Source organism: Gambusia affinis, linkage group LG24 (assembly GCF_019740435.1).
Source record: "Gambusia affinis linkage group LG24, SWU_Gaff_1.0, whole genome shotgun sequence".
NCBI lineage: Eukaryota > Metazoa > Chordata > Actinopteri > Cyprinodontiformes > Poeciliidae > Gambusia > Gambusia affinis.
The window spans coordinates 3,619,213-3,646,593 of NC_057891.1; the positions used below are offsets into that span (position 1 = coordinate 3,619,213).

The 27,381-nt window shown below is 39.1% G+C and overlaps 1 protein-coding gene across 1 annotated transcript in view; it reads left to right on the plus strand.

Annotated features, from left to right (window-relative positions):
* Window positions 1-354: 354 nt before the first annotated feature.
* The window catches only part of LOC122827489 (neural cell adhesion molecule 2-like), a 265,284-nt gene continuing 238,257 nt past the window's right edge, over window positions 355-27,381 (plus strand). Inside the window, exon 1 of the mRNA XM_044110497.1 lies at window positions 355-1,369. Within this exon, the coding sequence (XP_043966432.1) occupies window positions 1,117-1,369 (253 nt within the window). The 5' untranslated portion in view covers window positions 355-1,116. The remainder of the gene's footprint in view (window positions 1,370-27,381) is intronic.

Below are 27,381 nucleotides of genomic sequence, written 5' to 3' on the forward strand. Positions count from 1 at the left end.
TTGAAATGATTCATCTCTACTAGTGTGAAGAAACATGATTATTTGAAATAATCTTTTGTAAATTTGTCCACTTGAGTTTTGCATGAAAATCAAGACCAGAAAATATTAACTAAAATGTTCTGCATGATCAATATATGTTTATTATTTTTCTCCATTTCAAAGATGTACATACATTTTAATTTTTGGTGACTTGGATTTGGTTTTGTAATGTTTTCCCAGTAGTTTTCAGATTTTTTACTCCCATCCTTCCCAACAGAACTGGTGCACCTTAAAAAAAAAACACAAAAAAATATATATATCTTTATGTATAAATAAATAATGTTCCAATTTAATAAAGCTTGTCTTTTTCTCTCTGTGTCACCTAGAAGACTCTATCCTAGAGGAAAATACCCACCTCTATAAATTTCCTGATCCTGATTAGCAGCCAATTATAAATTCATGGATTTAAGAGAGAAAATTACAAACTTAAAACTTTATTTTTCTTTGATAGTGGAAACTTTTAATGTCTGTCTCTAAGTCCTGGCACAAAGTTAGGTCTAAAATAAGGAGAGTTTCACTCTTTGCACAATAAGTTTGATTAACTATTAATATTGTAAGCATTAAATGCTTGAACCACCCAGTGAGAGTTTGAATACAGTCACCAGATTCATGGTATTGCACACCACTAGTGTTCATAAAAATTATTTAAACATTTCTCTCCATCTTTTATTTATGATTTAAGCAGAAATTGGTGCAAGTTCTTTTAAAAACTTATCTAAAACTTTTGATTTCTCCTGCATGTATTTAGTGCAGTTTGCTTTGTAAATCCAGTGCAGCTAAACTACAGAAAAAGAATCAGTTTACTTTGGAAAACTGGATTAAAAATGCCTTATTTTGCAGATTTGCTTTAATTAAGTTTGTTTTGGTTGGTAACTGGAGTAGGAGGACATGTATTAGATTTAGAAAAATACTTGCTCCATTGCTGATATGGAGTTTTTTTAGAGCTTAAAAATATTTATTAAATCGTTCTTGGACATCCTAAACAGCCTCCAGCAGACGAACCGAAGCATACACACATTTACAAGCATTTTCCTCTTCTGGTCTGTTTACCACCAGCAGTGATGTTGGTGAGGATCGATGCTGGAGGGGAGCGAGGCGCGAGCACGGATCGGGAGCGCGCGCATAGGAAGGACCGGGAGGAGGAAGCAGCAGCAGCAGCAGCAGCAGCTCAGTCGCCAGCGGAGACCAGGACGGCGGATGAACGGACCAAAGCGAGCATCGTTTTCCCACAGCGGCTTTCCTCCGAGCAGCGCCCTGCAGCCCGAAACCTGCCCGAAAATGATGCTGAAAGCGGCCCTCCTCTTCGGGGTGCTCGTCGGCGTCAGTCAAGGTGAGCCGGATGCGAGAAAGCCTTTTGGAGCTTGGTGACTTTGTGGATAAGTTCTGTGCCATTTTGGTCCGCTGCGACAGGCGGGGAGAAGTGGGGCTGGATTGTTTAAGTGGACGTTGTTTGGTAGTTGAAGCACGTCTTGCGGGGGGCCAGAATGCTTTCGCCCTGAAAAGGGGGATTATGATGTGGGTCCTTTATAGGAATGGGGAAACCAAAGCTTTTTAGACACAAACTAAGCGCCCGCGCTACATTTTTGCATCCTTTACATTTTTGCTTTATTTCCTCCAACTTCAGCTGCATTTATTTGGACCACCGCCTTCCTTTTTTTGTGTGAGCTCTCACTCGTCGGTGCTGCATACTGTAGATTGAAGATAGCGTGACAGAGTCGTGATGCGGCTTCACAAGCCTCAAAGTTTAGGGGATTTAAAAAAATTTTGAAGCGCTGTTAATTGCTATCCATGCGCACCTGTTCGTGGCTACTCGTTACCTGCGCGCGATTAAATGCAGCGTGCGCAGCTGCATCCTTTTGACTTGTCGTGTCTCTAATTATGTGCTGGTCAGTGAAGCCTGAGGGGGGCGGGGTGGAATGGCTAACTCCTCATTTCTTAAACCGCAAAAGCACAATTCAATAAAGCACAAAACACTTCTTTATATGTATATATTGAGAAAAATACTTAAAATTTAGTTGGAGGTTTTTGCAGAGGGGTTGCTCTGGTTTCCAGAGCGCGACGCCAGGTGGGGGTAGAGCGCTGCAACGTGCCGCCAAGGCTTAAGTCGTTAAAGCTTGTAGCAGCCTCATAATGCTTTGAGGCTCAAACTGGGGGCCATAAAGGAGAAAGAGATATGCACAACTTTTATTGCCATTTCCTTTGATGACATGCATCAGTTCAACATGTTGAAGGCTGTTCTTGAAGCGTGTTTTTATGGTTAAGCACAAACTGTAATGTGTGTTATTTGGCTTTTTTGTGTGAAACCAACAAAAAGAAGCAAATAACTGTGAAGAGTGGCACATGTCTGCCAACATTGCTCAACTATAGACTAGAATTACTCCGGGTCAGTTGGACTGCATCTTTTCTCAGGTCTTGCTTTAGAGAATGTGTCAAACCTGAGGCTCAGGGGCCAAATCTGGCCCGCTGTAGTTTTTTATGTGGCCCTCTAAACTCCAGATTTTATCAATAAGTCTCTCCAGTTTTTCCACAAATACGCAAAATCTACAGATCCCCACGTTTTTTTCTTTAAGAAACACTTATCGAATGCTAATTACTGATATTTCAACAGTTTAATGGTTTTATCAATACATTCTGACCCTTTAAGAACATTCTGATTTTTGATATGGTCCGAAATGAAAATGAGTTTGACACCTCTGACTTGGAGTCTTAAGATTGAAGTCTGGGCTTTGACTGGGCCATTCTAACAGCTGACTGTGATGCTGGATATTTAACCTCCACTGCAGTTTTTGGAAGTTTTTTTTATTTGTAGATTTCTCATCTTATTGTTTATGATATGTCAGGATAATATTTAGATATTTTGTTGTCATGATGCTTTTTTAAAAAGCAAACCATATTGTTAAGTTTTATTCATAAGTCATTCATCCATAATTGAGTTCTACATATGTTCCTTTAACTCCAACTTTGCTGGGCCTTCTGAGGAAAAAGATCCTCTCAGCATGATGCTGCCACTGCCATGTTTTACCAAAAGGATTGTGCCAGAATCAGCTGATCAGTGGGGAACAGTTGGTCTTAAATTTGTTATTAAAGGATTGTTTAATCTCATATATATTTATAGTTGTAGTTTTTTTCTGTTGGACAAAACTTGGGGTTGTGTCCAGACATCTTCACTCAAAACAGTTAGCATCAACTGTTTTGAGGCAGTTGATGCTAACGCTAACTAGCGGCTGGTATATTCCTACTAGTTGGACTGCAGAGAATGGCTGAAAAACCCATCAGTGGATATTGATAAGTATTGATTTTTTGTGTATTGTGAACTGGAGTGTATTGTAAACCCTCCTGTTTTATGCACTTCTCACTCCACAGTGTTGTTTTTTTTATTTTTAAGCAGTTAAGAGTCATAGTGATGAAACTTTAAACTGCTGCTGCGCAAGTTACTCAACAGGTGGTTGCGTGGCAACCAAAGAGTAAGTGAGTTGCTAGGTAACCAAAGAGTGAGTGAGTTGGTTGCTTGCTAAGCAGGTTGAGTGGTTATAGTCTTTCCTCTGCCTACATTTCCCAGAATACCATGCGTTTCTTATTGGATTGGAGTCCAATAAGTATTATGCATATTGAATATTGAACATTTTATCAGATGTATTTTGTATAGATATTGACGTGTTGATTACGACATGTTATTGATTTATTGTCCAGCCCTTCGTGCTAGCAAGCTAGCTAGCTAGCTCTTTGTGTCACAGAGCTCGACACATGGGGAGTGACAAATGATGGCGACAGGGAAAGGTCATGGGTGAAACCCAACACCGAGGAATTTGTAGCGACGACGGCAACAAAAGTTTAACATTTTCTCAACGTCTTTGTGTCTTTGTGTCATCAGCCTGTTTGTGTAAAGCTCAAAATTAGCAACACAAGTTGCTAATTCGTTTGTTTTCGCCACTGTCTCACATCTGTTGCAAACCAGTTTGAGGCGAGTTGCTTTCTGTGCAAACTGGAACTATGTTAAGGCTGTAGAGAACCATATGCATCCTCCTAACCCTACTTATTATTTAATTTCATTCAAGGTGACATTGAAAAGGTCTTAAATTTGACTTGTTGAAACTTGTTCTCATCATTCTTCCATAAGAGCCAGTTCCTTGGTCTTCATGGTGCTGTTTATTTTCTAAAAAATCTGAATTAATCTGGATTTATACTGAGATTAAATCACATACAGATGGGCTCTGTGTTGTCTTCATTTATCTTTCAGGCTGTTTTATTTATATTTATATACTTTTTACTGTTTTACCGGTGTTGTTGTGTAATTCTGTTAAATTTTCTATTTCTCCCACTTTCCTGCAAGGAAAAGTTTCTTAAGGGAATAATAATAAATTATTATTATTAATCTGATATATAGTAGATTTTAGGAAAAGATATTTGTACTTTTTCAACTTCCTGCATCACTTAGTAACCGGTGAACTTAAAACGTAGCGGCAGAGGAGAAGAAGAAGCATTTAGAGTCTCATTCATTATTAAATTCTGACATTGAACAAAGAGATGCCACTATTTTAAGTTTTCACTTGAATATTCACGGCTTTGTTACTGATTCTTGGTTGCAGGGGTCTTACATCACCCACCAACCAATTTCCATTCTTATCGAGCTTTTTCTGATAGCAAAGACAACTCAGTCTGACCCAGCCGACGACACACGGCTCGCTGTAATGGGAGTAATGAGGGATCTTTGCAGCGAAACGCGGAGTTGTAGTGGATCTTTTATCAGTGTGAGGTTCTGGATCCGACGTTGAACCAGATGCTTCTGGCGCCTAAACACAGTTTCATCCCCTCTGGCTCTTGAAGGAGCAACATTTGCTTGTGAACTCCCAGCTCTCCGTCTCTTTCCCCGCATCCTTGATGGTTTATGTATTTGGCTGCTGCAGATGCTTAGCACAATGAATTATATGCTTGCTTGGGCTCACCCGGGACTTGCCGATGTGATGTTAAGTGGCGTAATTAAGATATTTTGCTGTATCTCTTGGGGATGTTGGTGGTGTCTGGGGCTAAGGGTTTAAAAGATTTATACCAACGTGCTTCAGTGTGCCTCATTACACCCGGAGCAAAGACTTCACCGTGTATCAGGTTTATATTTTATCTACATGCTCACATTAGCAAGCAGGAATACAAAAAGGCTTATTTAAAGGGACAGTATGATGTAAAATCAATGTTTCTGAGCTTTACATCCTCTGCAGTATTGCCTTGATTCTTTCATGCATGTTTGAGAAATCCTTTAATCTCCATGACAACCATTCAGCTGCAAAAACCTGGTTGGACTTAGCCCCGCCTTTGAAGCTCCTCAGTGCTGCAGCTTCCAAGCTTCTGTTTCACAGAGCAGTTCCTTCAGACTAGCCAGCAGCAATTAGCAAACACCTGGTGGAGCTGGGCATCTCGTTATAGGAGCTACTCTCAGAGAAACGCTGGTAAAACGTTTTTAAAGGGTTAATAGAGGAGCCATGTTGGAATGACTTTCTGAAAGCGGAGTTTTATGTGCTCCTTTGGACTCCAAATTACATCAAAAAGTTCCTCTAGTTTTCTATAAATACGTAGAATTCATGCAAAACCAACAAATCCTCACATTTGTTCTGATTTTTACAGCAGATTTTTCTCAAAATTGGCCGAAAACATTGGATTTAAGTGACAGCTGCCTCAGATTTACTTGATGTTAAAGTAAAAGTTAAAATCTGTGATTGATACAGCGATGAATAAAAAGTCACATTTACCATCATACATTAGTGCAAATATTTTTAAATTAGCACCACAAGAATCCCAAAAACAATCACAAATCCTGGATGGACTGATCAGTGTGAAAAGATGATCAATATTATTTAATTTTAAGGAACACTTATTGAATCCTATTTATTGATATTTTATCAGTTTTTATAGATACATTGAGGCACAACCGGCCCTTTAAGAACAATCAGATTTTTGATTTGGCCCAAAGCGAATTGGACACCCTGCTATCCGTACCTGGAAAATATCCGACTCTTTTAAAAAGTTCTGATTCAATTCTTCTCACACCTCCTAGTATCACCCAAAGCAAATCACAGGTTCCCCTTTAAACTCCGCGGCGCCCCTCGCAGGGCGAATGCAGCGCTGCGTGATTAGATTAATGGAAAAAAGGAGAGATGTAAAGAGCCAGCGCATATGAGAATGCGATCGGTCCCTGGAGGCAGCTGTGCATGCAGGCATCAATTTAAGCAGCGACCGGAGTCAGCAGGGCCCCCGGTTGTACAAAGGCCAATCTCTGTGTTATAGATATGCTGTTTATTTGCCTGCAAGCTTTTGATTCCTCGTGTTTGCCCTTCAGCACTCGAGGCGCCGCGTTCTGGCCTCAGCTTTGAATAATCGAGCGGAGACTCTAAACACCTGGATGTCTGAGGAACGACAGCGCAGCTTGGTGAATGAGAAAGACGGTTTCTAACATCTACATCTGCATTTTCCTGCCTGTTTGAAATTACTGTTTGATTATTAATGAATGAGCTGTTGGCATACTTCATTAAAACTCATTTCAGTCTGTTTGGCTGAAAATGGAAACAAATTACAATCATTACACCATAAAACATCAGATTATCGGTTAAAAATGATCAAATAAGCCAAGCAGCATGACTAATCGGAATAAAACTGCAGAACATCCTTACTCAGGATAAAAATAAAGCATATTTGTTGATATTTTTCTGTGCAAAATTTTACTACTTGTTATTTTTCTGTAGAGCATACCAAAAGTTTTGGAAGCTGAAATATCTAGGTTGAATATTTATTTTCCTTGATGCTGATTGGCTGAACCTGATGTGTTGTTAGCTTCTGCGGTAGCGCCAAGACTGTTTCCATTGTGCATATTGACCCTTCTAGACAATCCAACCAAATCTGCAGTGACTCCGCCACATGTTGCGCTGTCTGGAAAATCCCAACAGTTTCTGAAAGGGGAGACGTTGCGCTTTTATTACGGGTATTAATTTCACTTCCTGCCTGAGCAGGAAGTGAAAATAATCTGAGGAATCATTGTTTTAATAGACGGTAAATAGTGAAAATAACTTGCTAGATTTTGAAAGTTTCTGTTGTTATGGATTAATAAGCAAAGATATATTTACGCAGAGGACATTTAAAGAACTTCATACAATTAAAATACGCAAAAATATCCAGGCGGAGATTTGAAACGTGGATTAAGGTATATTTGGTAATTGAACTTTCTCAATTATTCTTCAGAAGTTTTTGCCTTTTCTGCTTGACTTCACATCATCATAGTTTAGGGCTGATCTGATTATTATTTTTTGGGATAATCAATCAATAATTGGACAGTAGAAGGTGATTAATAGGAGTTTTTTTTACAGTGTTTGAAGTTAAAACTGGCACTTGTGGAGTTCTGGGTTGAACTCTTACAGATTAAGAGGGATTTTTTAATCTTCAATGAAAATGTTTGTATTTTTTGGACAGTTTTGACTTAATTATTTCTCTGTGTTGCTGTTTCAGCAAGTGGACTTGTCCTTGAGTCTATATACTCCAGCCAACAACTAATTTATTGCTTGATTCAACACGATTAATCTTAATTTCTTGCTACCAGTTGAGTGTAATTGCCTTTAGGAAGTGGAGAAACAGTAGATTTTGAGATTCCTCCTTGTCAATATGGACTTAAACCTCTTCAGGAATGTTTCTCACATGTTGTTGAATCAATGCAACGCCATGAAAGTTACCTAAAAGCTCCTCTTCACACCAACTACTAGTATTTTGATGAAGCAATCAGCTACTACATTCATCTGCAATGACAGCTCTCTAATGCATTATTGTGTTTTGGTTCACTGTTAAGATTTATTATGTTCAAGGTTCTCTCAAAATACATCATCAATTAGATTATATTTATATTTAGCTGACGAATGATTGATAATTTGGGCTTGAAAGCAACTTAAGTCGGGGCAAAAGTGCTGAATTAATGAGTATTTCATAAAAATGCTCAGTTTATTTGTGGTGCGGTGGGAATAAACAGAAACACGATCAATAATACCTTCTGCCAAACTTGTTTCATTTTCTCCTGAATTACCCATTTTGTCATTGAAGTGACTAATGTGCTCCTCAGGGAGTCTCTTCCAACTAGATGGCGAGAAAACCCAGATAGACTGATCAGTTGGGGTCCGTGTGCCAGGAGGAGTCTTGCATCGCTCATTAAAACCTACATTGTGAATCCCAGAAAGGGAAAATTAGAGCGGCGAGAAGATTTGTACGGAGAGAGGAAGACAGGATGAGATTATGTTTAAAAATTCACTCAATTCGAGGGAATCTGATTGCATCTAGTTAAATTGCATCGGCAGAAATTGAATCAAACTCGATGTAGTCGCACTGTGCCAAAATTAATAAAATGTAATTGAATCCTGTCGAGTAGGAATCAAATTAAGCCAGAGTGACGTGATTGGAGGAGGCAGCTGCAGCATATTGCAGTTTGCTCCTTTGAGCTTGTCTGCAGTTGCACATTAGTTCGCCGCTGCCTGAGCAGGAGACCCCTTGGCTTCTGCTCGCGTCTGTCCTGCCAGTCTAAATGCCACTCTAACTAGCAGGCTAATAGGCAGAGCTAGAATGCCAGGGTGACAACAGAACCAGTGGGCACGCTGGCTCGCTGACAGATGGATGGTGGGGGGAAGTGGTTTCCACTCTCCCACTCCTGTTGCTCACTTTCTTCAGTAGCTCAGGCATTCGGTTGCTTCACAGGCTGCTTCTCCAAAGCGCTTCCTCTCAGGGGACGCAGCACTGTTGGTCTGAGGCGTACTTTTGGGTTTGGGCACTGGCAGGCATGATTAAACGACGAACAGAGGGATCAAAAACAGTGGCAGCACAGCCTCGGAACCACTCCAGTTTGCTTTGTGTGACCCACTTCTTCTATATTAATAACTACACTGAAGCCTTCGGGTTTCGCTTCAGAGTGGGCTGACATGAGTCATATCTGGAAGTTAATTGCACAAAAATCATTTTTATAATATAATGCTTTTATAAACAAATTAAAACGGAAGCAGACAGTCTGCTCCTATCTTTATTTGGTCTGCCTGCCAGGATTGGCTTAAACAAAATCATTTTTCAGTGTTTGGGGAACTAAAGGATGATGTACCATGTCACAGCATTCTGTGTTATACTAGAATCTGATCTTCATGCCAGTTTTACGTTTTAATTATCATGAACTACCTTTTAAATCAAATTTTGCTGCCATTGTGGTCAACTTAGCAACTATAATTATATGTTTATCAACTTTTCAGAATCCTGCTAGTCACTCTGAGACAACTAGCAACAAATTTTGCAAAATTTTCCTGTTTGTTTTTGAGACTTTTGCCAACTGACAGGAAATCATGTACTGTTCTTACTGAAGTTGTGGCACAAGCCCTTCCCATGATGCAAAGCGCTTACATGTGAGCGAGTCCTCATGCTTAGTGCTTCCCAGCCATACTGACACTGAAAGAATTTATGTGAGAACATGCTAATAACATTAGCTGAGAACACTGAGGACATGCTAGTGTTAGCTGAAAATACTAACATGTGAGCATTCTAGCATTAGCTGAAAACATTTGTGTTAGCATGCTAATGTTGGATAAAAATACTAATTTTGAGCTTGCTGAAAATGCTAATGTGTGACAATGCTAACTAGCTGAAAATGCTCTATAATCATGCTAACGTTAGCTAAAAACTCTGTCAGCATGCTAACATATGGGACAAAGGCTCATTAGCACATTATGATTCATGGTAAGTGAGCATTTTTAGCTAATATTAGTGCGCCATGTTTGGTCAGCTTACCTGTAGTTCTGGTTTGCTTTGACAGGCTAACCTTGTCCCTCCTAATGTTAACAGTAACACAGATGTTGTTATGGTAACACTGAGGTTATTATGCTCTGTTGGCTCAGACACCAGGTCATTTTGCTACTCTAATTGCACCAGGGGACCAATATTGAGTCGGTAAAAAGTAAAAGCTGCACTGAAGAAATGGTCAGATTGCAGTGTGCCAAACAGTCAATACTTGAAAGTTTGTTTTGGTAATTTCAGTTGTGAAAGCTGATATTGAACCAAGTGTTGAGGGAAAAAGGTGTGAAGTTGTGTTAAATTAACTGTGATGTTTGTGTGGGAGCAGTAAACCTGCTGGCATCCTATTGATTTCTGTAGCCAGACTCTATGATTACCACTGACATTGTTAATGAGCACCTGGAAAAAAAGAGCACAACAGTCTAAGAACTCCTGAGCTGTTAAACGTAACATTATGTTGTGTTTTTGACATGACAAATGTTTTAATTAAAGGGTTTTAGAGGTGGATGGAGCTCTTGGTAATTACTGCTTTATCCTTATCACATTATTGTAAGAATTGTTTACTTTCTTTTATAGTCAGTCTGGTTTCAGGTGGAAGCAGGAGTACTTGACAGGGTGTTCTAGCAGGAAAAACCTGAATAACATGTGATCTTCTGGAAGTCAGAGATGCCACAATATGTGCCAGGAACTGGGAAAAATAAATTACCTGACAGGCTAACAAGCTCATAGCCTGGCTAGTCTAGCAGAGTTAAACTGATCAATAAAGTATTATTGCATTTTCAAGTGAGAAGGTCAACAGCATTTTTAAGTAGGGTTGATGTTAAATTGATTTATGGTTTATTGATAAAATGGTTATGTTAAGAACATTTTTCTTTAGTTTGACAGATGAAACTGCTCACATATTTCTTTTCATGCATTGCTGCTCTTGTATCAAAGCCTCACGATGGATTGAAAAAGCTGATAAAATGAGGCTCTTTGTTTGGTGATTTTTCATGCAACGAATGCTAATTACTCTCAAATAACAGCTTTTCTGCTACAAGGTGATAGATAAAGTTTGGAACATGAGGCTTTGGTGATGGACTCAGACGAATTGTAGAAAAACACGGCTGGATGATGGATTAATACACAGCTGAATGTAATAACAGTGAAACACAGAAGCATAATGAAGAGATGCTAGTTGTTGACAGCAGAAGAACAACATTTATCAAGCAGTGCCAGCTGGATTTAAGCCTTTCGCTGCTGCTTGATACCATTTATCTCAAACGTGGACAAAAACTAAAAGAATCGTTCACAGATCAGGAGGAAGTGAGTCAGATTTCTACTAATACCTGAAGGAAATGCGAAAATAATAATTTGGTAATGTTTGTTTTTGGAAATGAAGACATTTTTGCATTTGGTTCAAGAAGCAACAATTACTCTTAACAGCATGTACGAATGTTGTTCCTGTCGCCGTTTCATTTCTTTGCTGCCACACAATAGCTGTTTATATAAATTTTGTTAGACGAATTTGAGCTAATTCACAGCCGCAGCCCAAAAACTAGTTTATAATTCAAATCAGAGTAAACCCTGGAAGGAAAATATCTCTGAATTTTAACCTTTGAACTGGAAACGTTTCTGTCAATCCATCCAGAATCTTCCATTTTTGTGCAAATATGGAAAAAATAAAAAGGTTATGACTTTTACTTACTTTTTATCATATTATCTTCAAGTTTTTTGTCTATTAAATGTTTGTTTTGTACTGTTTAATGGAAAGTTCTGTAATTTTGTGTTAAATTAAGGCTAAAAAGGGTTTCCTGAATGTGGGAAGCAAGGAGTTTTGGGGGGCTGAAAGTACAGCTGGAGATATATCCTGATGTATATTTAACTAAAACTTTATTCAGTTAAGATCTCAGGAAGCTTTGTTGGCTGTAATAAAGACAATCCAGTCTCTTCATGTGAAAAAAAAAGTTTTTCAAACATCTGCAGACTGAAACTAAGGATCTCTGTTATCGTGTGCCATCATACGAACAGAAATGAGTTGAGAGAAAAGGGAATTCACCATATTTCCACTGCACTCAGACTGGAGATATTGTGATAACCTGGTTGGGTTGAAAACCTTCTTTTACAGAAATCAACTTATTACATCAAATCTTGGAGTAAAGTTGCGTTCCTTGCTCTCATTATCCTGGTTTTCCTCTGGGTTTAAACGATCTGCAGCTCCACTCTGTTGGTTTCTGTCCACCATAAGTCCTTATGTCCGTTTATTTGCCCGTTTCAGCTCTCTAGCTCTCGTTCCAGCTGGTTAATTAAGCCAAATTGTGATTGATAGACTCTCAGCTGAATAGCTTGCTGTTGTTGCTGACCCAATCAAGGAGATCCTGCCAATCATTTCGTCACTGTGCCTTTGTGGTGGCTGGTTGCAAAGACCCAAGAGGGCGCTCTGTGCCGCTCACTCTGCTGCTTCCCAGCACTAATATCCCATCAGCTTGTGTCCTTGCAGGATTGGTTTTGTTAAGAACTGATGCAGAAAGCGCCTTGAAGAAATTGCGCCTCTCAGATTTCCTTCCCGGTGGCCTGGTATCTTTATTTATAGGAGGCAGCGCCTGATGAGGGATAGATGAGACGGAGTGAGTGATAAATGATGGTGAGACGGAGGAGAGAAGGAGGAAGGACACTTGAGATGTGTTGAGACGCTGCAGAAGAACGAGGCCAAACAGTCTTTGCTCTCCTGATTGCCTCTTCACGCCAGACAATCTTCAAACAGAATCTCCTAATGCCGTACGGGTTGGCATATGTTTGTTACCATCCGCTTCAGTTTGATTCCTCTTTCTTCCAATCTCCTTTCTCTTTCATTTCTCTCTCTCTTCATGAGCCGGCTCCATTTTTTCCCCACTCAAGTCTCATGAAAAATGTCTGTGAGAGAAATAAATCCTTACTTTTCCCTTTGCAGGTAGCTTCCCAAGCAGCGTATTCTTGTAGCTCAATGTATTTATTAGCAGCTATGGATTTTATGTTACCTTAGCAACTTGCTAAGTTGTGCTCTAGGGCATCAATCATCCAGCGGCCCGTCGTGTTTTTGAGTAAAAAATACTTCAAGTTGACAGGAAATTTAAAAATATCACTTGTTAATTATGTGTTGTTGAAAGATTGGAAGATTAAAGTCTAAAAATTTCAAACATTTTAAAAAGATTTAGCCTGGCGGGGGACAAGTAAAGCCTGGTGGCCCGCCAGGCTTATAATACACTGGGGGAAACCCTGATCTTTGGGTATTCTTTGGTTATTTTTAAGCTTTGAAGTATCAAATTAGCATTTTCTGCCTCAAAAGTGTAATTAATGTCTTAAAAAAAATGCAGCAGACAAAATGTTATAGTGTTTCTCCATTTCTCTTTGAGTTTCTACAGGATCTCATTGTTCCTCCTCGTCATTGTTTGCTCTTGTGAAGATCTGTTTGCTTTCAGATGTTGCTGCTCTCTACATAGCATGCTGGAATAACAGGAGAATATTTTAGGATAGACTTTACCGTCCTGCCTACTGAGTGTCACCTGTAGAAAGTCACTGTGACATTTGATTGAACCCTAAGTTGCTTAGCAGTTTCTCCTAGAGAGTGATTTTCCTTTTTCCATTGTAGCAATTTGTGAAAATTAAAGGGAGCTATTATTTAAAATTCACATTTGCATGTTTTTGTCCTTCCATTTGGGTCTCTACTGCCTCTAAAAACAATTTAAAAAACCACGTCTGATTGTTTTTTGGTAATAAGTTGCTATTTTTTTGGTGTCTGGAAAATGAGCCGTTTCAAAAACCTTGAAACTCAAAACGAAGCTCTGGCACATTTGGTCTGCTGGTTTTCCACTGCTGGAAAAGACAAGTGTTTTGTTGTTGACGTACCATCCAGAAACCACTTGCTGCATTCCTGTTGGTTGTGCAGGAGGCACCATTTCTGCTTTTCAAAGGTATATAGTTGTATAACTGAGCATGTTTTCAGCCAGCAGTTTTATGGTCTAAAAAGCTCAAAACATGCAGAACTAACAAGACAAAAATCTAATTGTCTAAGAAACATTTTGTGGAAAAAACATTTTGTAGCCCATAGAATGATCCTAATCTGTTCAAAGAAGTATAATAGGTCACGTTTGAATAATATTTGTTTCAAAGTTCACAGAATCCACTGCAATTCAGATCGTATCTTAACTTAGAGAAGAAAGTAAGTCCAGCTGTTTGGTTTTTTTTTTTTGCTTCATCTTCACCACATCCTGGTTGTTTCCTGAGAAACAGTGAAGCAGGAAAAAGACTCCCAGAGAGATTTGCTAGATGTTGGTTGGTGTTGGCCGTCCTTTCATGTGCTTGTTTTCGCTCCAGGGCATGAGTCTTAAGAGAGCCTTGTGATCGTGTTCATTTGCACCTGCTTTTGTAACAGAGCCTTGTTTTGTAGTGTGAAACAACAGCTACGGCAGCCAGGAGGAGTAAATCAGTTCCATGTTATGCAGAATCCCCAAACTCACGGTGCCAGTTTTGATTCACACAAGGGGAACAGAGGTTCTGTTGGATCCAATTTTGGCAGCCGTTCCCAGCAGGTTTCCTCTTGTTAGCTTCAAACCACTCTTGTGGTCATACTTCAACAACACTTCCAGGACTTTGCAGCAGAAATAGATTAGATTTCCCCGGGTTTGCCATGTTGTAGGAACAGGATGAATTTCAGCTAGCTGAAGCCGGTTTATTGCTCCAGAACCCAAGATTACTTTTATTTCACGCTCCTTTTTCAGCCAACCTGTAGCGTCTGCAGCGGGCGAGCGGAGGAATGATAGATCGTCTCGGCACTTGAAGCGAAAGCCACGGCCTCGGATGCGGAGAAACATCGGGGCGCAGCTTGCTCAGTCAATAAGCAGGGAGAGGCTTAGCTGGGTGCTGTAAGGGGGAATGGAGCGGCGGTGGCAGCTTTCTCCCCAAGGAGGCGGCCTGAGCCACAAATTAATAGAGCACTCCCACATGATCTGGGACTTTCATTTGGAACCGTCACGCTACATAAAGCCCTACAGAAATGAGGAGTTCACAGAGGTCCCTTCCCGCTTCCCGGAGGGTCTCTACATAACCTGTGTGATTGTAACACTCAGCCCACCGCTGTCCCACCTTTGCGCTTCCTGTAAAACGCAAAGCCTTCCCGGCGCCGAGCCGTCTTCAATTACCACAACGCATTATCTGCTTTCTTCTCTTTCAGAGAGCTTTTGTTTTGCACGTGTGATTCTTAATAATACAACCGTCAGCCAAGCAGCTCTAAACAACTAATTTCAGCTCTCTCTGGCGGAATAAGAATCAAGAACAACCCTCAACTGTAAATGAGGGCTTAATTTGATTCTGCAGCCGTGGTTTAATGCAACCGCAGCATATCAGTGTTTTTATTTTACATATTTGACAGCAGCGTGAAATTCTTGGTGACAAACATGGCGAGTGCGTTGCCCCCGGGGGCCGCTTTACTCTTATCATTATCTTTGCAATGGCTGAGATTAGACACAGCTACCAGGCCGCTCACAACAGCTCGCCTCGCAGCGAGGATTAACACAATGACTATTCACTCAAACTCTCCGGACACAAGAAAAGCCAGCGCCGACTCATTTTTTGCCACAAAGTCCACTTAATTAAAAACTGGCAAAGAGTATTGGCTTGTGGCACAGTATAATACACTAAAATAATCTGTAAATAGATTCTCGCCGTCTTCTTTTGTTGCAGTTAAGCAATTTCCACAGTGGAGGATTTAGGAAGTGTCACATTAGAGGAGATATTTATTTATTCTGGATGTGATTTAGGTTATTTTGTTGCAACTTGTAGTCATTGGAAAATTACCCCTGGAGCTGTAAGACTAAATAATCCAGGTTAAATACGAATTATTTGTAGATGAGGATTGTAATAATTAGGAAGTATGTTCAAGAAAAATCCACTAAGGATGATCTAAATGCAGCAAGGTGCACCTAGCAAAGTGGGAATTGAGTGTGTACATAACCGTCTACATTTTCTGCTGATGTCCAACGACTCAGAGAATCGGTTTCACTTTCTTAAGGCCCAGAAGAGTCTTCGACATGTTGACTTTGTGTGGCCCTGCTTCAAATTAGATTTGTATCTTAACTCAGACCTTTGTCACAGGTTGTGCACTCGGTAATTTGCAAGCGATTCAATCACATCTAGGTTTCAGAGGTTGTGATTTATCAATGCCTGTGGCACATTTAGTCGATGTTTGTTTCCCTCAAGCTTTGCTTTTCTGAGAAGTCTCCCTTTTCAAGGTTTTAGTTCAGTCTATACAGAGGAGGGAATACAGAAAATGTGTCTGCTGCTAGTAAATATTTTACTTTCTTGCCTTTGTTTGCAGTTCAGACCTTCTAAGTTGATGTGCATTTTGCTATTCTGTTTTATACATGCCTTCACAGAAAGCACTTTCTCTAATAAACAAAAAGAAAAGACTTTTCTAATATCTTGCAGATCTTTTCTTTTTCATTTATTGCGTACTGTTTAACTTCTTCCTGCATAAAAAGAAGCCGATGTTAGAGTTTGTTAAAAAGCACCTCTGTCTTCACTCAAGTTTACTGTCTACTGAGCCAATTATCTGTGGGAGTCCAAAAGTACATTGAAAACAAAACAGTCGTCAAACGAGGCTGATTGCTGCCAAAAGCAAGCTCTGGCATTCCTGTAGTACCTACATGTGGATTCTTTTGGTGCTTTCTTTGTTTTTATTTGGCCAAGCAGTCGCTGCATAACTGCAGGGAAACTGTAAGCCAGTGTGTAAGCTCTCCATCGCCAAGGACACGGATTCATCACTAATTTGTGGGCAGCCAAACCGATTGAGAGCTGTGCAGAGATTTCCTGCATGAGGTAGTGCTCTTAAAATAAACTCATTATCTGAAATCTTAGCATCAACCCCATGTAAACACCAAACATAACCACACCAAGACTGTTAACGTTTGTATTTACATATTGTTTTATTTTGCACAGCACTGTATTGGCAATTTATTTCAGGCTTAGCAATGTATAACCAGTGTTACCGCTTTGAAGTCGAGTCTGTGCTGTTCCCAGAGAATCCGTTCAGAGCTACAGTTTCCACCGCGCTGCAGACCGGCCCTATTGATCTATTGTCTCACAGAGTTGCAAACAATTTTGCTTTGCTCTTTCTCTCTCACTGCAGGCCCTCTGCATCTAGGAATGAATTATCTTTGTGGCGACTGATAACTGCTTCTTTCAGCACCTCACTGTTTCGAGAGATTACTTTAAAAAAAGAACAAATCTAATTTATAATGACTTTGAACTATTATCGCGGCTGTGAAAACACTCCAAGGCTGTAAAATAGTAATGAGAGATTTGGCATTTTTGCAGAGTCACAATTCAGTGATTGATCTCTCCTTTAAACGTCGTCTGTTTAAACTTATAAATGTGGTATGTGGCATTTCTGCTGTGCCCTAGTTTTAGCATAATGCTTACACAATGGTTCATTTGATGGGACAAACAGAAAACTGTAAACTGGAAGATGCACAATCTCAAATCCCACTCAAACTAAAAACATTTTTCTGTTACTTTTCAATCCAGATCATGTCAGATTACATGTGGAGAACTGCAGGGCTCTGTTTTGGGTCTTCTTCAGTTTTTACCATAAATAGTACATCCTGTCACTTTTATGCAGATGACATTCAGCTATTCTTCTCCTCCAACTTCACTGATTCATTGAAATTGACTGAATTATTTGTTATTAAATGACCAAAAATGAATTTACCAACTCATCATTACTGAGAAAACCTGGTTCCTCTGATGAGGCAACAAATTAGAAATCAACTAAACTTTCTCTAAACTATTTTTATTATTTACACAACTAAAAATATTATCAAAAGCTGAAGATTAGATGGTATTTAATGGTTTTATTTCCTCTCGTCTGCCATGTTTTCCATGTGCCAAAAATAATTTTAATAGATCAGACTCTAGAACAAACAGTGATGTTTTCCACTGGTTTCCTGTCAGCTTCATAATTTATTCTTAAAATATTGACTTTTAGTTTCAAGTCCATTGACTCTGAGCTTAAAACCAAAAATCTACTCATAGATTTTTGGTTTTAAGGTTCAGATGTAAAACTGGAGGGAATCATTAATTTACAGACTGTGGCGTCTTTTTTTATTTGACATCATCGTCTCAATAAAATGACTCAAAAAGCAGATAAAACATTGTTAGCTTTTTATCTTTTTTAATAAGCTTTAACTCTAATAATTTTTCAATTAGAAACCTGTTGATTGTTCGTCAAGGTGCAGGAAATTTACCCAAAATATTTAGTAGCTACACGTGAACCTGATTCTTGTTTTTTATCCTCACAATCATTTCCCCATTAAAAACAAATAACTTTGAGTGTATGTAGACATCTGGCCACAACTGCAGGTCTTGCCTTCCAGGTCTTCCATGCAAATCAAATGCAAAAGGTTTACCAAAGGGGAAAGATGAATTAAATCAAGGAGGGGTTGCAGCTGTGCTCATTTGTTTATGTGCATATTTATTTCAGGATTCTGCTTACGCTTTGATTTTTGATGTTTTGGGTTTTGCTTTTTTCTAGCCAAAGGCTCGAAGCGTTGAGTAAAGATCTCGCCTACATCAGCAGAATTTATGCAAAACAAGCCAGTGAAAGACCTGAGTTTGTCTCTTACTCATTTATGGTTCCTGTAATCCCAGAGCTTCGCATTAAATTTGACTCCTGACTTGAGTTCTTCAGGTAATTGCAAAACTTTTAATTTAATCTTCATGCGTGTGACAAACTTTCTTGTGATAAGAACATCAGATAAGCGGAAGAGGGAAAAAGTTCAAGCTTTGAATCAAAACCTGGACCTCCTGAGCCTGCCAGCGATTACAGTCCTATCATAATCTCTTGGCAGGATCCCTGCTTGCGTAAATGATCACGAGAAAACCCGATAGTCCATTAGCCGCTCAGAGGGAGGGAGCTACAGCATGACTACGCTCAACATGTTCAGCCATCTGCAGCCTGTTCCTCTCCACACTCAGCTCCAGAACTCCTGCAGCTTTCTGGAGAAACTGTGGAAATCTGCAAAGAATTTAAAAAAAGCAGAAATGTGGTCAGCAGTTAGGTGTGTTCTGACTTCAGCATCTCAGTGCATGTCTGGCTGACCTCTGCAGAACAATTGTTTTAATAACTGGTGTGAAAAGGCAGAAGGGAGCCAAGAATCGGCATTTTCTTTCATGAAACAGCTTGACATCTGAGCAGCGGGAGATTCAGCTGCTCCCACCTCTGCTGGAAGTCGCTTTAGATTTCACTCGCGCCACATTTCTGACACCCATCCTATAATGATATTTCACTCGCTGCTGTCTGAAGAAAGAGCCCCCATGCTTTCATATCAAGCGTTTACTCCCGACGCTCAAATCAAGCCGTCTCTAGTCAGTGAAGCTGACAGGAAGGTCTATCAGGTTGACTGTGTGTGAAGGACAGGCCAATAAATACCAGCTATTTTCTGCCGTTTGCTAACATCAGAAACACAAACGAGCTTGGATTTATTCGTTTCAACCAGGTGAGGATCATGTGATGTGTTCCTGCGGCAGTTTGCTTGACAAAGTGGTTGTTGTTTGCCGTGCAGGGCGAGTGACGCTATGGGTGCTGATCTTCTTGCTGGGTTATTATGCAGAGAGATGCCAGAAGCAACTGATGAACTGCGCCGCAGCATATGAGCCTCAGTGGGGGCCAGTTGGACGGCTCTGGGTGTGTGACTCTGTGCATATGGGCATACTGGGTGGGTTGTTGCGCAGATTAAGATGATTAGTCAGTTGACCTGCATGTCAGCGTGAAACTTTTCGATACAAACAGACACAGAGCTTTGCCCTGACTTTCTTCTTTCAACAACGCCTTTCTTCTTTGAGGTACCATGACAGGATTGCAGTTGTTAAATCACACAAATAGATTTAAAGCACGTTTTGTACGATTGTTGCTTCTGAAAACAGCCTGAGTGCTTAAAAAAAACACCCAGCTGTTCTTTTTTTGGCAATAAGTTAATGATTTTTTGAGAAAGTTACAAAAACATTCCCTCACCTAGTAACCCCAGCAGAGTTCTGCCCGTTACCTAGCAACCCCAGCAGAATTCCAGCACTTATCGTCAACTGGTTTTTCCTCTGTACAATGGCTGCTAGAAAAGACAAGTGTTTTATTGTCGACACGTCAACCTGAAACCACTTTCTGGATTCTTGCTGGTTGTGCAGGAGGCTCTGTTTCTGCTTTTCAAAGATCTATGGTTCTATAATTTGCAGCCATTTTCACATGCGAGTGTAAACATTGAGTTGGGGTTCAGGGGCGTGACCAGCAGCAGCTAATTTACTCTTGAACGTCTTTAAATCAGAAGATAATGTGTTGCTTTTTGGTATCAGATCGGTCCAATAAAGTAGTTTTCATGGTTTATATTATTGTGAGGGCTGGGTCTTTAACTCGTTGATATTGATTAATCAATTTTATAGATTTTAAAACTTTTAAGGCAATTGACACAAAAAGTCCAGAACTGGAACCTTTGTATTTGCTTGTTTCTGGTACGTCTGTGAATCTGACGTACAAGTGACATCTGCAAACAGCGACGAATGACTGATGGTTCAATAACTTCAATAATATCTTTGTTGTTGAGTTTATATATCTGTTTATTCGATACTTTAGTGGCAGAAATGTCTTTTTTAATTGCTATATAAATAGTTTTCAATTAAAATGCGATTAATTACAAACCCTTCTTTTAAGCTGATTACAAAATGTAACTGAGTCCCACCACTAACTATTACATATATTATTTATTCATCAAATCCTTTTTGCAGCACAGTAGGCCTGAAGACCAGATTAAGAATCTCATCCAGTAAATTAAAGAGCATGAAAGCTTTATATTTACGAGCATCCACTCTCTGCCTGTCACCTACATGTTGGTATGGTTCACACAAACCCATGTTCATTTCCCTGGTTAGTCATGTAAGGAAGATATAAACAGTAAATCACACGCCTGGCTTGCAAAATCAATAGTGAGCATCTAAATGTCAAGGAGAGGGATGCATTAATGAGTTCTCACCTCATTGCAGAAATCACTTTATTCATTTCCTTTGTTCAAACTCAGAGTGGAGGTCATTATGGTCCTCTTTGCATTTTTATTGCCTCATCACACAAATTAAAGTGAAAAATAAACTGGAGATATACTTTGCAGACTAAGTGAAATCTATGACTGTTGTAATATAGTGTCCATGACTAATTATTGCTGACTTCATGTGATGGTGAGACAGGATGTGTCCTTCAACCCTCAAAATATTTGCAGAGGATGTTGGTGCGTGCTAAAAGCGTTGGTCTATTTGATCCTGCGTGTGTGTGTGTGTGAATGTGAATAAGTGTGTGCATGTACACAGACCCATGTGAACAAGTGATTTATGGTCTGTTTTTAATCAGGCGGTAGAAAATGTTATTAGGCAGCCTTCTCGCACTCCCTCCGCCTGCAAATGAGCCGGCGCCCACTGCTCCCAGGGAGAGCCGCCTGTAATTAGTTCTGGGAACTCACCTGTTACTGAGCAAGATTGAAGGAGGGACATGAAGGGAGGATGGAGTGAAAGGGTAACAAGCAGACAGATAAACAAACACAGAAGAAAAAAGAGGTCGGGCTGAGGAAAAAGGTCCAGGAAAATGATCAGTACCACACAGCTTTTAGCTTTCTAACCTTCTAATAAGCTAATCTGCCTCAACTTGTTTCATTACTGCGGAAATTTACTTCATTACATTCATGTATTCTCCTCTGATATTTCATTTTGTTGTAATTTTTCTAAAAAATTGCCTTCACTTATTCATACACTGATGTTTAAATTTACCATTTAAAGAGAAACTTGAAGATTTAGTTATTATTCATACATTAACTAGAAATTAAGTATAAGTAGTGTTTGGTGCTTTTGAAGTTGCTTTTTATTTTGGAACAGCCAAATATGTATTTATTTTATTTATAGAGCATAAATAACTTTAAAAGTTCTGTTTTAAAGCAATACAAAATTCAGTTATTTCTTTTAAAATAAATCAATATTCCAAATTAATTTGGCTAGCCAAGAGAATGTATCTTAGCTTAGTTAGCTTTGCTGTTCACTGCCAACCAAGGCTAGCATTCCACTTAAAACTTAGCAAAGCCTTTTTAGCCTAATTTGTGATATTTAACTTTTCAATCCCATCTTAACACAGATTATTTACCCTAATAAATTGGGACTAACTTGAGTTATCTACCTTATTTCTCACAACCACAGCTAACTCAGTTTAGCTTAACATAACTTATTTATTATGTTAAGCTGATTATGCTAAATCTAGCTTAACCTAGCTGGTGATGACTAAATAATCTATCCAGAGCTAATAAAATACCTTAAAAGAACTTATTTACCATATTAAATCAGGGCTATCTTAGCCTAGCTTGAGATATCTATGTAATCATATACTTTCTCAGCTAATTTAGCTTAGCATGTTGTAGCTAAGTTATCTATTCAGAGCTAATTTAGCCTATCCAAACAAGACATATAGTATGTAGCATTTTAAATCAGATCCAACTTAGCCTAGCTTGAGGCACCTACATTATTTCAAACATTCACAGCTAACTTAGCCTAGCTTGAGGCACCTACATTATTTCAAACATTCACAGCTAACTTAGCCTAGCTTGAGGCACCTACATTATTTCAAACATTCACAGCTAACTTAGCCTAGCTTGACATAACTCATTCAGCTGATCATGCTAGGTTTAGCCTAGCCTAGATTGTGGCGACTAAATTAACTATTCATTGCTAAATTAGCATATGCTAACCTGGCTAATTTACCCTGCTTTGAAGTGAATAACAGCAGCTGCTGGACCACAGAAATAGAGATAAAGATACAGAATCAGTTGGATTCTGTATCCAATTAATTTCATGTAATGTATGTAATTTTCTATGCACGGACTTCCATTAGAGAAAGAGTGGAATACAGATTGTGCCTCATATTCCTATTTCAGGAGAAAAATAGGTCATATTCTCTCACAAAAACCCAACAAGTACCAGAAGTAAGGATGTTATTTTTCATAGATCGAGTTTTTTCAGGTCCCATTCTGCTGTGAAAATCAGGATTTTTTTGTTTTTTGAAGCAACCCTGAACTCTCGTCAAATCATGGTGAGGCCTGGCTGCTTTTGTTCACATCACTGAACTTCGATGAGGTGACTGCGGCCGGCTTCGGACTCTCAGTGAGCGCTGCCCTGACAGCCAATCAGCCTGTCACTCCTGGCCTCACACACATGGTCCATGTACATACAGTTTAAATCTACCCATATAGACTCCAGGAAAACACACACACACTGCACACAGTTCCCCAGCGCTCCTGACAGTCCAATGAAAACATTATGAAATATTCAGTAAGCCTCGCTGTGGTTTAGATTCTACCTGTCTCAGCTTTTCTCCTTTCTTTGTGTGTTTGTTTGCATGAAACAGGAAGAGGAGCTGTCTGTTTGCATGTTGGCATCAGGAGACTTTTTCTTTTTTTGTCTCGTGGATGCAGTGTGTATGAGCGTGCAGGTTCCTGTATGAGTTAGTTTGTTCGTCTGTATCTCAATTCCTGCTGTCATGCTTGTGCGTAATTGGGTCTGAGCCAGTCGAACCTTTTGTCTGAGTCTTGCCTTGTGCTTACATCAACTGTGTTGGGCTTATAAATAACATCGGAAAGTAAGAAAACTTGACTCAAGAGTTACTGCATCACTATTTTTGGAGCCTCAAGCTTACACAAAACATTAAAACTGTGTAATAGAGGAATTCTCATAATTACCTATTATTAGTGTAAACCTCTACGTATTGTTTAGTTCAGTTCCTTTAGCTGGAAAGTGACATCTTTCATACCCTTGACTGCCTTTGTAGAAAGTCTTTTCACAGTTGTATCCACATGATTACTCCTCTGCAGTTCTGTTTCCTCCCACTTGACTTTATAACTTTCTGTCTCTATCTGGCTCAGACTGCCACTGGGGAGGCCGTCTGTTGATTAACAGACCATATCACGCTGCAGCATCTCTGCACAGAACAGGGAGTCTCTCAGTATTTATTAATTGAATGTGGAAATTTGGGCTGATAAGTAAGAAGCAGTATAATTCATAAGCTACTTATTTACTTGATTCTTTTGCACAACCATTGATAATGTTTTGAAATCCAAAATTACAAAGAGCTGATATCTGTTAATATTTAAGATCCCCTCTATAAACACCTATAACTGCCTACTTTAATAGTTCAAACCTTTAAATTTATCTTTTACATGAATTGATGCATACAGTCGAAACGGTTTTAGCGCTCATTCATGGACTTATCGCAGCCAAAGCTGCATTTTCTTCCTAATATTTCAATATTTCAGTCATATTCCACGGACAAATGTGTAAATACTGAAACGCTAACAGGTGGTTATGATAAAAATTGTTGAATTGTCCCACAAATTATCATGATAAACAATAATTCTGTTACTTTAAGACTTTTTTGTGCATAATAATGCAAATTCACCTTCTGAAATATCACTTTATGTAGATATTATAAATATCTAAATAAATAAGATATCCAAAAACAATAAACAAAATTAATTATGAACAAAATTTCCCTTCAAAATGTATTAATTATCAAACATATTTTAGCTTATTATGAGATTAATTACTGTGTACAGGTAAATAAGAAAACAAATGAGGATTAATTATCTCTGGCTATAAATCAGTATAATTACTAAATCGTTTTTTTATTAAACTTTGTTTTTTATCAGATGTGTTTTAATGAGTGTTGACTTCACAAACAGATAAATTTTACCTTTAGAGGATATTTAATTAACATCTAAAAAGGTAGAAAGTGTTGTTTTATTAACATGGGAACATTATTTATATTGGAGGCGAAACAATTGATGTGCCATAAAATTATCTTTTGGATGCATTTCAACCAGCTTTGCTTTTCCAGAAAGTAGAAATCTGCAGAACATCTGTGTGCAGTTTGTCATTTGCATTTAATTCTGGGCTTTGACTGGACCGTTCTATCAAATGAATATTATTTGACATAAGTAGCAGTGGAGGTATGCATGTTTTTGGACGTCGTCCTGCTGGAAAGTGAACTTCCACCTCAGACTTAGATATTTTTATTTAAGGATTTCACCCGTATTGAGCTTTGTCTGTTTTTATTAAAAAGAAAATGTATCCCCACAGCATGATACTGCCATCACCAAATGTCAGACAAAACTTCAACGTTGGTTTAATCTGATCAGAGAACCTTCTTTTATTGCCAGGATTCTTTTGATTTTTAAACTTTCCTGTTGAAGTTAAATAAAAATAAAATGGCTTGCAGCGACTGTAAAAATGACTTCTTTCTTCCTTTAACCTGCTGTGCTCCTTGGTCGTCATGATGTTGTTTGTTCTCTAAAAATAACTCTTAAGCCGTTGAAAACATGTTTACAGTCTCAGTATCAGGCATCAGCTCTGTCCTGAACGGTGACGCAATAAACCAGCAGGGCTCAAACCTCGCATCGCCACCAGGTGAAAACTGATGACGGCATTCACCAGATATTCGTCTCGCTTCATTTCAGAGATTACGTGGGTTTCTATAAGCCAAGAAAACACTTGAATCCACTTCAAACAAGCAGCAGGGGGGAAAAAAGGTCATAAAGTGATTTTCTTAATTCCTTAAAAGTTACCATTTTTGAATAGAGCGTGCATGATCATTTTTACCTTTCGTTGGAGCTTACCTGGAGCCATAGGAGTGGGAAGAGCCAGAATGCAGGAGCAGTGTAGCCATGTAATGGTATTACACTAATCTACTATAAATATGGTACCTGTAATCATCTCTGCAATGGTGTAGATAGCTTGGTAATCACATTAGGAGTAGACAAAAATAATCACTGTTGGGTTAGAGATTTCAGGACTTCTGGCAGGAAATGAAAGCTGAAAACTAAGAGGTTAGATAAAGTTAGCACAAATCTTGTTTGTTCAGTTGCACACTTAAAGGCTGCAGTGGTTTTTATGAACCATTAGTGGCTGTTTTGAATGACGGAGTGATGGCTGACATTTCCCAAACACACGTCGGGTCGTTGTTCATTAGCCGAGCCGCTCATGAATCACAACCATCTGGAGCGCCGTCCGCGACACAGAGTGACGCGCTCGCCTCACCAGGCCGCCCTCCCACCCGGCGCTGCTGGCAGCCGGCCAATCAGATGGCAGATCCCACCAAGCGGCGTCATGGCTGAGCCGGACTGGGACGGTCTCTCCCTCCAGAACACTTTACTGGTTAGCCTGGAAGAGCTACATGCTAAAAACACTAGACTGCACCAATATAGTTGTTTAAACAGTTCAACCTCAAACTGAACTGCAAAAACACAAAATCTTACCAACTAATTTTGTCTGGTTTGTAGTACAAACTTCTTAAAACACTTGAAATAAAATAAAACTAAGTTGCAAGTAACTTTTCTGCAAAAATATGCATCTTGTTTTAAGTCGGAACAACACATTTTCAAAGCATTAACACTACTATTAAAATATTAAATCAGTTATCAGTGCAGTCTTATCGTGATAGTATCTAATATTTATAGAACAGAATAGAAATATCCTTTATTGGCCCTCAGTGGGGAACTTTTTGTGCAAAGTGACGGCTAACGGCTGGAGTAAAGAATAAAATACTGCATAGTAACTTTTCAATTCTACGGTCTATTGAGGGGATTAGAAAATATATCTAAAATATTAGATGACGATTAATTAGCACACCTTGTGATACTCAAACCTCCTTAGAAAAGTATAGAAAACTCTTCAGTTTTGACCCAAAGATCATTGAACACACAGAAGATTCACTTCCAGAACAAAAATCAATTACAAGCTAAGACACCTGTCAATTATAAAGTGCTGAATATGATGATGAGAATATGCTTGGTGAGAAACTTGGGTTTGTAAAGTCTGAAGTGGTTTAGCATCTACTAGTTCTACTAAACATGACACCTGTGCAGATATTCAGACATGCAGTGGCTTTAAAACGTATTTATTACTGTTGAACTTGCTCAGATTTTGTCTAATAATTGATGTTCACACCCAGATTTTTTGGAAGAAGAAGCAAAACTGGAAGATGGAGACACCAAAAATATGTGAAACCTCTGAGATCAGAGCAAAAAGTGAGCTGAATAAAATGTATCAATTCTTAAATCTCCAAAATTTTAACTGCACAAACAATGGACAGTTGATCAACTCCATTTTGTAAATTTGGACTGTCTTGGTTGACCTTTGCTGACCTCTAGAAACACTTATTGTTATCTTTAAAATAACAGTGACAAGTTAACATTTTTTGCAGCACAAACCTGGTTGAGTTGGATTCTGCAGGACTGATTTAGATCCTGATTTGTCCGTAAACATGCGGGGAAACATTTGTAAGTTTGAGCTGGAATTACAAATGTGTTGTTGTGTGAAACACTGATGCAGTATTCATGTGCCGGAGTAGACGCCTGCATATTCAGGTCACCGCCTGTTGCTCCCACTCGCTGTGAGTCGACTCTAAATTACAGGGGACAAATAAATAATATTTCCTTGACGGTGAGTGACAATCGGTTCATCTGGACGCCGAGT